The 12,830-nt window shown below is 39.1% G+C and overlaps 1 protein-coding gene across 4 annotated transcripts in view; it reads right to left on the bottom strand.

The window, feature by feature from the left end:
• Positions 1 to 12,830, bottom strand: part of plekhg5a (pleckstrin homology domain containing, family G (with RhoGef domain) member 5a) — a 109,743-nt gene that overhangs the window by 75,728 nt on the left and 21,185 nt on the right. For all 4 annotated transcript variants that reach the window (XM_049471570.1, XM_049471569.1, XM_022682666.2 and 1 more), the window contains exon 2: positions 9,016 to 9,095. In XM_049471570.1, coding sequence (XP_049327527.1) covers positions 9,016 to 9,095 — 80 coding nt within the window. The remainder of the gene's footprint in view (positions 1 to 9,015; positions 9,096 to 12,830) is intronic.

Below are 12,830 nucleotides of genomic sequence, written 5' to 3'. Positions count from 1 at the left end.
TCAAACTGAAGTTTTACTGAGACAAATTTATATAATAAATTTAAGAAAGCTAACTCAAGGGGCTTATGTTGGAGGGAGAGAAATCAGAAACTAAACCTGTTCTGTGGTGTTTGGAACTCCTGTGGAGTTCAGCTTTCTAGCTAACCTAAAAAAATTACCTGCAGTTTGGATATTTTAACATGTTATTGCTTAAGAGAAACATGAGTCATGTATTTTTTTTAAGTTAATTTAGTTGGTTATATTATAACCTCATACACATTTTTATTTTTGCATTAAGTAAATGTGTATTGTATTTACAAGTGTTCTGAAAGCGTTTTTTTACACCATAAACCCACAATTAAGTTTATACTCAAACAAACTAAGTCTGCTTTATGTAAAATTGTAAAATGTAAAATACTCAATAATTATAAATAAGGTGAATTAACATTTGTGGGCATGTATACATTCAAACAGAAACCTTTGAGTATTATGAGTCTTATAATAACTTATAATAACTGAGTTTAATCTGTTTGGACAAACTATACGCATTTTTTATGTGTCCTCCAGTTTCTGACACTCACTATCAGTGTGTAGTTATTCCACCCAGAGCTACCTTTGATAAAATTATAGATCATATATTATTATTTACTGTCTGGCATCTAAATTCACCTTTTCCAGGCTCACAATGAGAATAATCATAATCAAGTAAAATGAAATAATAAAAAAAAAAAAGTAAGAAGAAATCAACATTTTTATTTAATTATTTGGAACACAAGATACTAAGCAGAATTTGGGATATATATGTTTTATTACATAAAGCAACAATGTTTATTTTAGTCAAACATATACCTATAAATAGCAAAAATCTGATAAAAACTGATTCGGAATCTGAAGTGGTCTCTCATTTTTTCCAGAGCTGTATTTAATTTGAGATGTTTCAATTTACCCACTATAATCTGCTGCCCTCTGGTGGACTGGCTCAAACTTTATTCACACTTCAGTTTTCTTGAGTTTTCAAAAGCTAAAAACCCTGGAAAGCAAACTCTGAGCTCTTGAGCTGCACCAGGCCAGTAGGGGAGAGCGGGGTAATGTGAGACATCGGGTAATGTGAGACACCCCTTGTATCTTGGCAACTGAACACAATTGTGGTCATGTGACCATTATGTTGTCAAGTCCCTCCCATTTCCCACTACTAGGAAGAGGAAGTTGTTGCTGGTGCTGTAAAGGTTTGGGTTTTTTCACAAAAAGGTGTTTTCTGCATGTAAAAGTAAATTTTCTTGATTTGAACTTAATCAACTATTTTATCAAAGTAAATTGATTCAGGTATAAAAACTAATATCATACATGCTTATGAACTTTCAACATATCAAACCATGTGATTGATGGTAGTTGAAGATTAGCCTGATTTGCTAGAGATTATGTTTTTTCTAAAATGGTAGCTGTGGGGTAAAGTGAGACAAATTATGTGGGGTAAAGTGAAACACCGTCCCAGCCAATTGGACTGAGAAACATTGTGCAGGTGGGCTAGAGTGTGATTACATAGATTATATGATTATATGATAAGAGATTACATGACTATATGATTCTGTAGGTTAACTTTCCAAAAGCAAAATCTATACTAATGAATACTGTACTTTTTAGGAAAAGAGTGGTTTGGCAGATTCCTAGCACTTCAACATCTCTCTGTATGAACTCCTGAGGCAACATCTCTGCGAAGGGCTACAACTTTTAATAAAACAACAGTGAGGGAGTTCTTCGAAAATCTCGCTGTAGTAATGGACAGGTGACAGAATCAATTCTTTAGTTGTATAAGTTTTATGGAGACTTTACCTGTAATTTTTGGCTTTGATTTCAATAAGGTTCTTCCCTTGTCTCTCATCTTTAATAGACACGCATTCCCTCCACACATGATTTACAATGTGGATGAAACGGGTGTCTTTACAGTTCAAAAACCACGGCAGGTGCGCTATACATGATATAACAGACTAATAGTGAGTGGGTTGTGATAATGACAAAATATTAATGGACTGAATTTCCATGATTCTAACACTAGTCCGATATTAGTTATGGAATGTGTGGTTGTCAATCCAGCTGTAAGGATTGTAATTGTTACAACATGTAATGTTAATGGTAGTTTAAAAGTGGAAAACATAAGTACACCCCCAACTGGTTCACTTTACCCCCTTAATTTCTCTGGTCTGTCTTAGTTTACCCCTGAGTTGGGGTAAAGTGAGACACAAGACCACTTTTTTTAAAACAAACATATTTTCATTGTCCTTTGTCTTGAAGACATTCTGATAACTTTAATAGTTAGGAAACATCCTGAATTAATTGGAAAAATGTAAATTTTACTTATATATCATTGTAGCTCAGCTAGCAAGGGGCAAATGTAAAAAATGGCTCACATTACCCCGCTCTCCCCTACTGCACTGTTCAAAGCGCCAGCCCTGTCTGTTTTCACACTGCGCAGTCAGACAGCAGACAGTGATTTATACTGGTAATAATGGAGCAGCAGACACAACACAGACCCGGTGCTCTGCTCGCTCCTGACCTGAGCTCAGATTTTATACTGCCTTCTACAAACAGAGATTAACCCTGGATCAGCAGCTGAACCCTAAGATCTTAATATTACCAGAGATATTACAAACTATTCTAAATATATATTTAATTCACCACAACAGACAGCCTTATCAGCAAACTCCCTGCTCCAACATTAGTCATCCACTCTGAATCAATCTGGACTGGATTTATTTATCAGTTATTCAGAGTTAATAACTGATAAACAAATAACTTAATAACTGATAACAAATAACAAGAGTGAGCACTGCATTTGAACACTGTTGTTAAAACGTATTAACGTATATAAAAATGCGTTTATTTAGATTTGTGTATAATTTGATGTTTGGATAAAAAACCTGAAAGCATCCCAAAAGAGCTTTAATCCTGTCGTCTCTGTTTTTTGTTTTTCTTTTTTTTTTTGTATCGACCCTGGGACAGTGGAACGGTGTTAATCTATAGCCCTGAAACAATTGACCAAGCTGTCAAAAAGAAAAAAAAGTTGCCACTTTTGAAGTTCCACAGTTGACTGACAAGGTGATTCACCAACAACATTTATTTATTTTGGGGTCTATCCCCACCAGCACCACACTAACTCTTCTTTTCACCCAATTTTTTTTAATCAGCCCTGGGATAGTGAGATGGTGTTAGTCTGGAGCCCTAAAAAAACACATTTTACCAAACCGTCAAAAAGAGCAAAAAAAAAATGATATTGCAATGTTTGATTTCTCCAAGTATAATTGCAGTGATCATTCAGACTCTAAATGGGATCCTATTGCCAATATTGAGGCCCTTTATTGAGAGTAAAACATCACGGCTGCTCTGCACCGCCATCCTTAAAGTTCTAGGTTGGATGGAAAAGTGGTTGAGCAGGATGCCAAGTTAACCCAAGGCCTCAGATTAAACGTTCCACTGAACACTGAAAAGCAATTAACCTACTTTAAAACCCAACCAGATCCAGCAGGTCCAGGACACTGGCACAATTCTGAGTGCAGAACTCCGGCCTCTTCAGACAGAGAGCGCACGGGATCGGCGCTACCTTCAGTTCACACTGCGACAGGTAATTCCATGTGCATTACGCCAGCCTGACCCGGCGAATAAACACAGTATGAATCATAGCCTGAATTACAGCCTGCCGCTAATGCCAGTGTTTATCATACAGAAATTAGAGTTGAGTCTGCGCGTCGGACAGTGAACAAGTTCATTTATTATATCTACTGTCACAAGCGCGCACACATACACACACACACACACACACACACACACACACACACACAAACATAGCAAGGGGAACGTTTTGGTTCCTATTTTAGTGGATAAATGTGTATGTGTAAATATACAGCTCTGGAAAAAATTAAGAGGCCACTTCACTTTCTTAATAAGTTTCTCTGATTTTGCTATTTATTGGTTTATGTTTGAGTAAAATGAACACTGTTGTTTATAGAATAAGGACAACATTTCCTCCAAATTCCAAATAAAAATATTGTCATTTAGAGCATTTATTTGCAGAAAATAAGAAATGGCTGAAATAACAAAAAAGAAGCAGAGCTTACAGTCCTCAAATAATGCTAAGAAAACAAGTTCATTTTCATAAAGTTTTAATAAAGTTCAGAAATCAATATTTGGTGGAAAAACTGGTTTTAAATCACAGTTTTCATGCATCTTGGCATGTTCTCCTCCACCAGTCTTACACACTGCTTTTGGATAACTTTATGACTCTCCTGGTGCAAAAATTAAAGCAGTTCAGTTTGGTTTGATGGCTTGTGATTATCCATCTCTCTCTTGTTTATATTCCAGAGGTTTTCAGTTTGGTAAAATCAAAGAAACTCATCATTTTAAAGTGGTCTCTTACTTTTTTTCCAGAGCTGTATTTACACATATTTACACACACAGTCTCCTCTCTCTCTCTCTCTCTCTTTATTTATGTATATCAATTGTTACCAACATTCGTAACTATAGTGCACATCATTTGCTTTGTGCTTTACAATGCCATGCCAAAAGTCATACGACAAGTCCAGATTCATGACTCTTGAATTCTGCACTAATGTCCCACTAAAGCCAAAGAATCCTGCACTGACCTGTGAAATATGTGGGCGGGGTCTCTTGACTTGAATATCGATTTGATAAATTTTGCCAGAGTCGCTTGTCTATTTACACAGACATTCTAGCCAAATGCTGCGGGTCACAAATATGACCACACACTGCACTGTCCAGTGAGCCCTATCCTGGGACAAGTTTCTCAGGGGGGACGTCTGTGAAATATATTTCACATACTTCTACTCAGTGATAAAACTCTTGCATCCGGACTGCAATTGAAAAAACAGGAGGACCAGTGACTTTTTAGGCTTTCTCAGTCACATAACATCACGTTCAGTTGCTCTTCCATTTCCACTCGCTGTTGTGTGTACGTGTGCCGAAAGTGTAATTACGGTGAGCAGCAATGGAAAAATAGCTATTTTATTATAATAATAATAAAATATAATATATAATATAATATATAATAATTCAGCCTGTAATTTTCTCAGAGGACGTCTGAGAAAAACATTTATATGGTCGTTCCAGATTAGAATAAAATTACACAGGATCTCCCATAAAAGAGAAAATTACCCCAGGACCCCCTGAGAAACGGATCCCGTCCAGATAAGGCATAAGACAAAAAAGCAAAAAACAAAATTTATAGATTTATAAACAAAAAAAAATTGTAAAGGGCAAATACTTTTTTTTACGGCACTGTATACACACACACACACAAATGCTTTATTAGTTGTTTGGTGTCACAACAGATCATGTTTATCAGCACTACCCAGCACTAGTTTGACCTTTTGACCCCTGATAGTGGACAGGAAGCCCAGGACTAACTGTCATGTGCTAACTAAAAACACACAACCCCCAACCACTACCCACCCAACGCACTGTCCAGAGTACCTAACAAACACACACACACACACACACACACACACACACACACAGTTTTCTGCATAAATTAATATTTAAATATGTTCGGATCTTCATCTAATAGACAAACACAGTCTGCTTAAACTAATACCAAAAAATCATTTATTTGCATGGTTTTATTGAACAAAACTTGTTAACATTCACAGTGAGGGGGGAAAAACATGCAAATCTTTGGATTTAATAACTGGTTGACCCTCTCTTGGCAGCAAAAACCTCAACCAAACGTTTCCTGTAGTTGCAGATCAGACCTGCACAACAGTCAGGAGGAATTTTGAACCATTCCTCTCCACAAAACTGTTTCAGTTCAGAAATATTCTTGGGATATCTGGTGTGAATCGCTCTGAGGTCAACAGCCCAACAGCATCTCAATTGGGTTGAGCTCTCCAGAAGGCATATTTTCTTGATTTACTTGATTTACTGCTATGTTTTGGGTCATTGTCCTGTTGCATTATCCATCCGCTGTTGAGCTTCAGTTGGTGGACAGATGGTCTTTGGTTTTCCTGCAAAATGTCTTGGTAAACTTGGGAATTCATTTTTCCGTCGATGATGGAAACCTGTGCAGGCCCTGAGGCAGCAAAGCAGCCCCAAAACATGATGCCCCTTCCACCATATTTCCCAGTTGTGTGCTATGCAATTTTTCTCAAACTCAAAACTGGTGTGTGTTTTTTATTGGGCAGGGCAGCTTTAACCATCACATCCAATCTCATCACATCCTGGCTCCAATTAGCTTTTAGAAAAGTCATTAGCCTAGGAGTTCACATACTTTTTCCACCCTCACTGTGAATGTTAACATGTTGTGTTCAATAAAACCATACAAAACATATATATTTTTGTGTGGTATTAGTTTAAGCAGACTGTGTTTGTCTATTGTTGTGACTTAGATAAAGATCAGAACACATTTAATGACCTATTTATGCAGAAATCCAAATATAATCCCAAAGAGTTCACATACTTTTTCCTGCAACAGTATACGAACACACACTTTGAAGTTCTCTATATCCATCTCTCTCTCTTCAGAAAAGCGTCTGAAATAAACACGAGTCTTCACATACGTCCGTCCCGCCGTCCCTCCAGCGCTACAGCGTAAGAGCAGAGCCCTGCTGATCAAAACATGGGTACATTAACTCACGCCTGGCTTCGATCACGGCCCACCAGAACCACAACTGTTTACCCAGGAGTCCTGCTCTAAAAACTAAAGTAAAGTTCATCGGACACTGGCAAAGCCGCGGAAAAGAGGATTATGGGATCTTATCAAGAAGAGCAGCCATTAGTGCCCCATACAGCTGCTCGCCAATGAAACACAAACCAGTTAGCAGCACAGCTCTGTGTATACCCGACTTCTTTCCACAGTAACCCCGAACAGCCCTGACCTGCCACTCATGCTCCTTATTAGAGCGGCCAGTGTCCTAAATCAGAGTCTCAGACGGGGACGGGAACACCTGTTAAAATACGAAAGAGGGAAAACACTGCTAATGAGCGGCGCTCGCTCTGCCAGGCTGTGGAGGAAGAGGAAAAAGTGAGTTTTAAAAAGACGGAGAGGGAGCCTGGCACAAGCTGAGCAGGCAGCGCAAATTAATACGCTTGGCGCTAAAGCTGAAACAATAAAAACTTCAGAAAATAAAATAAGAAAAGTCAACTCAGGCAGAGCAATGGGAAATACAGCTTAACAATACAGCAGAACCACATTTACCAAAAAAAAAAAAAAATACACCATATGCCCAAAGAATTTGTGGACACTTAATGATTTTAACATTCAGCTACTTTAAGCAGCACCCATTGCTAATACAGATGTGCAAATGCACTGGTCCCTGTAAAAGCAAAGTATTGCCAATAGAACAGGACCCTCTGGAGCAGATGAACATCCTCTTTCTCTCACTCACACTGTCTTTCGCACTGTCTCTCTGTCTCACTATCTCCATGACGTCACCAGCCCCACCCCCACCCGCCTCGCATCCAGACTTAAAACTCAAGGAAAACAGCAAAACAAAAGTAATCGGCATTAATCAGGCATTTTAATGGCTTTTTAAAACGTAAATAAGAGCGTTTTTTCTGGGATTTAACGCGTGAATTTAGCTGTAACTGGACATATCTACGATATTTCTTAAAAATAACTCTTAAAAACTAAAATGCACCCAGCAATATGCTTAGTAGGGGTGTGACGATAGACGGAGATTAAAACGTGACGCTATTTCTCGTCAAGATTTAACCTTTTTAAGCGTGATATGGCAACACACCAGGAGTGCAACTGTTTGTGGTGTATGCAAACGTAGTGCCCTGCCCTTTAAAAAAACAGGCACATCACACCATCATCAAAACCTCATCCCAAATGTGAAACATGGTGGAGGGGGCATCATGGTTTGGGGCTGCTTTGCTGCCTCAGGGTCTGGACGGATTGCCGCCATCACAGGCATGTGAATTCTCAAGTTAACCAAGCCATTTTGCAGGAAAACTTAAGACCATCTGTCCGCCAACTGAAGCTCAACAGAGGATGGATGATGCAACAGGACAACGACACAAAACATAGTTGTGGTTTGCACTTGTTGTTTGCACTATGTAAGACCTAGAAAAGTTTTATTTTTATTTTTGATTCTTATTCTTATTTCTATTTCTTATAGAATCAATGTGTGAGAGAAAACTGTTAAGGTTGCGTTATATGATTTTGTCAAAAAAAAACTTTTTTTTTTTTCCATTTTTGACGTTTTCCTTAAAATTTTATTTTTAAATCTCGTCTCGTCTCGTTCTCGTGAACCCAGTATCGTGACTCGTCTCGTGATATTAGTGTCTCTTCACACCCCTAATGCTTATCTTTTGGGTGTCGGGTACCCATTACTGAGCTTGCCACATTACCTCTTTAGATGAGCAAAACCAACAAACAAACCCACTGCCACTCTCACCCACTGCAGTTATATAGCTATACAGCTTTGTGAACCAATCAGCATACTACATTTATATATACTGCGCATTTATACTAACCTCCCAAACCTGCACTGCTAAGATCAGTGTATACAGTATTTACTTTATACTATTATAAGTATAGTGTGCAATTGGGACACAGCCTTTGTATTTTTGTCCACCCCCAAAGCAGCAAACGTGGGAGTTCAGGAGAAAATGTGGTTCTAAACATTGCAGGCTGTTAACGTGGGAAATCGAATGATGGGTGGTGTTTCCATGTTTCCATGCAGGGATCGTTACGAGAATCCCACGAGAAGACTTCCGAAAACGGCCATTATTACCTCATGTCCGTCCTCACACAGGAACATTCAACCGCCAGAAGACAAACAAAGCTAGTTTTCACTTTTGTTTTTTCTTGTCTGTGTCTCAGATGCACAGGCCGATGGAGGATTATTGTGCTGGAATATACAGTGTGATTCTGTGTGATGAACACAGCGGCCATATTTTGCTTTGTTACCAAATGATGTCCACAAACACTCATCACGCTGCAAGGAGACGAAACCTGTCTACAGTACAGACGATTTTTTTAAAGGGTCACACTGAAAAAGGGAATGTTCTGAAATGTTCTCCTACCTTGGCAGCGAGGCGGCGTTCAGGACAGTTGGGGTGCTGGCACAGGACGCCACTCTTCTCCTCTTGGACGGGCTTCTCACCTGAAAGAGGACAGAGGTCAAAGGTCAGCGTGCCTACAGCGAAGCAACAGAACCAGTGGCAATTAAGGAATCGAAACAAGACAGGATGAAGGTTTGATCAAGGCCAGATGAAAATATCATGGACTGACTCCCATGAACACAATGAACCTGCAGGGAACATGTCCTTGGCTACAGGCCAAGAGACATAAAAGCATTATTACAGAGGAGGAGAGGACGAGGGGTGGAGGGGGGTGTGGTTGTAAAGGGTACGGAAGGAGAGAAAAGAACCAAAAAGCCAAAACTCAAAATCAAAGATATGAAAAACAAAAAGAGCAAGAAAGACAGCACAAGAGAGAGTGTTCAGAGAAATGTTACACTGAGTTCACACTGACAGATGACAAGTTGCTTACCCAGCTCACACAAGTGTGTTTGGGCGTGCATCAGCACAGACGGTTAACATTCTAGCAAGCTACCAAAAATATCTGCTATATTTCTACTGTACGAACGTCTGCACTGTAGCCTCAAAACCTCCAGGCTCCAGTCAAGGTAAACTGCTGCACTTCTTTGTGCATACAATGCGGAAAGGAAAACAAAAAGTAGCACCACTAAAATAGTGCAAAAATTGAGTAAAACAAAGCCTATGAGTCTGTTTTAAAAAGATTAGTTACTGTATTTTTCGCACTATAAGGCGCATTAAATCATTAAAAGTCTATTTTCTGGTCTATTTTCATACATAAGGCGCACCGGATTATAAGGGGCATTATGCAACACTAGTAAGGAACAGGGGTGTTGCCATGTTTCCCTTCTTATTCAGCAGGTCTCGCCGCTGGGTGACAAGACCTGTAAAGCTAAGCTAAATTAAGTAAACAAAACTGTATTTCTTAAAAAATAAATCTACACAGATTAATCTACACAGATTTCTATCCTGAAAACTCCTTATTTGGGCGAGTAAAGCACTTCAGTTTATCTACAGTAAGCTTAGTTTTTAAGATTTCCACTAATGTCGCCCGACAGCGCTACACTGAGGAACTCTGAGTGTTCTGGTAATACAGAGTTATATTAGCTAGTGGTTTGTCCCACATAACAGTCCGATATACTCTATATTCTCTATATAAATTCTCTAAATGGTAAAAGAGGTAATGCTAATGCTGCTCCAGCAGTGCTAGTCATGGTTAGCAGCTAGTTAGACTGGTATAATTCTTACATAATGCACACCGGATTATTATAAATATATAAATAGAAATGATATATAAATTGATGGACTTCAAGTGCACCTTTTAGTGCAAAAAATACGGTAGTATCTTTTATAATTCATTTCTGTGAAGAAATGTAAAAGCACGTACTAGGATTGGGCATCATCACAGATTCCAAAATCGATTTCCAATTTGATTTGATTCAATTCGATATTGATTCATTGATTCAGGAATATTTCAGATACAAATACAGATTGTGTTCAGATATGAAAGCGAGGACTGGGGACCTATCCTACACCCTGTGCTAGGTGCTTTGTGATGCTCATTGCTATCTTATACCCCGCCAACAGTCTATTTTCAATATTATGTCAAATAAGATTCTGAAGATCATTTTTCACTAATGTTCAGTTCATTCCCCAGCCAGAATTGCGATATACAACAAAATACCCCCAAAAGAGAGAGCTGCATGGTCAAGGACAAACAGAGAGTGGACAGCCAGGGCAGTATATTCAATTTGGCTGTGAAATGCAAGGCATGTTGAATCCAAGCATAATAAATCGTAATAAACATCTTATTGCATCTATAAATCAAACCCTCGTCTCTTCATTCCCAATCAGCATGTGCTTTTCTCTGAAGCTCCGGAATGTGAAGAGAGACCAGCTCAGGCAACCGGGCCAACCAGGCCAAACGACAAAAATAATGACAAGCAAAGTAATCTTATTAAACACAGAGAGAAAAAGAGAGAGAGAGAGAGAGGAGAGGAAATGACTGGGGGGAGGAGAAAGAGGTAGAATAATAAAAGCAAAGAGAGAAGATAGATCGAAGAGAGAGGGAGAGAGAGAAGCAGAAAGCAAAAAAGCAAAAAGCTGGCGCACTGCTGCTGCTCCTGCTGCTGAGATTTCCAGACATTACAGCGCTGCTGGATGGTACGGCGGTTTTCCTTTAAATTAGTGAAACGAATCCTCCCTTCTAAAACCCTCCAGACTTTCTGAGAAAAGTGCTTCGTTTTGGCCAAAAGTTTCCCCCCAATTTTTCTTTCTCTACTTTTAACTCCACAGATAAAAATACACCACTTGAGTCGATTACGGACCATCAGATCCAGATTGTTAATAAGAGCAGATGGATTCTCAAAAGACAGTGAAGAGCAGGGTCAAGCTACTACAGAAGAAATTTTATTTACAGTAAGCTTATAAGGCTAAGAGGAGCAGTATTAGCATTAGCTGCTAACTGCAAGGCGATATTAGCCACCGGTTCCACACATGTAGCTTGTTTTAACACAGTAAACGCGCAGACAACAGTCCGAAATACTTGCCCCTCAATGCCAAAAAAGCACAGTTAAAGGCTAATGCTGTGTTAGCCGGGGTTAGGAGCAGGCGACAGGCCTATAATACTCACACCTGAACTGCGAAATAGCTAGCACTTAGCGCAATTAGCGGCTAATGCTAACACTGCTTCAGTCTCGAGTCTCTGTGCGGGAGAACTAAACTGAAACTCTTGTATGAAGCTGCAATTCAACAGAGTGGCTTTACTGCTCCTTACGACCTGATCTGTAAAAATCATACATAAGGTGCATTGGATTAAAAGGCGCACTGACAATTTTTGTTAAAATGTAAGGATTTTAAAAGTGCCTTATAGTGTGAAAAAAAAGAAATATAAGGATTCTTAAGGCTTTGCACAGTAAAGTGGTATTTGTGAATATAGTAATGCCTAGCCCATGAAAAATGGTTATTAATGCAGTGCAGTCTGAGGGATTGGAGATCATGGGTGTTAAGCTTAGGCTTGTACCCTTACCTTTTATGCACACTGAAATTCTTCTCAATTCCTTGAATGGTTTAAAAGGACCATTAAGCATGACATTTTCTCTAATAGCTCATAACGTGAACAGGACACATCAGATATTAAGGAAACAAGTTTTAGCATTGTCCTTTCTTGTCAGCAGAGCTTCAGGCAGTATTTTCTTATTGCATCATATAAATCTGGGTGGGGCCATTGCCCCAGTCCCATTTCCACATTCAGGGTTGACAGGTATAGGACACAATAGCATGCAAACAGTGTGCTGCAGCTATGGAAATAGGCAAGCTGGCTATTTTTCTGCTGAACCGTTAATCACTAAGCTTTAGTAAGGTTTCTGACCATAGCTAGGCAATTTACTACCACCACTACTACTTTAGTAGAGATTGTATGCATTCTGGACACTGTAGCTGATCGGGGAATATCTGGCAACCCCCGTAAGCGTTGCGTCTGGGGCAGAAAACTTTATCCAGTGTTGGAAATTGGACTCCTGTAGCCATTTCACACACTCGCTCACATTTAGTACCAATTATTCCTTTAATGATAATATAGCCGACTTTAGTGGCAGAAATAAGCAAATTCCTTCCAATCTTTTTTGAGAAACATTGTTTTTGAACATATCAAAATAATTCTCAAACATCTGTTACAAACTGAAAATCTAATGCCCATTTTTGCCCCCGAAAGACTCAGTCTTTTGTGGATCCTGCTCTTGTACCAAGTCATGATGACTTGTTGACATCACCTGTTGAAACTGCATTATTTAGTAGGGGTG

This window comes from Astyanax mexicanus, chromosome 24, assembly GCF_023375975.1.
Source record: "Astyanax mexicanus isolate ESR-SI-001 chromosome 24, AstMex3_surface, whole genome shotgun sequence".
Classification (NCBI taxonomy): domain Eukaryota; kingdom Metazoa; phylum Chordata; class Actinopteri; order Characiformes; family Acestrorhamphidae; genus Astyanax; species Astyanax mexicanus.
Note: the sequence above shows the minus strand (reverse complement) of the source record. Positions and strands in the feature narration are given on the sequence as shown.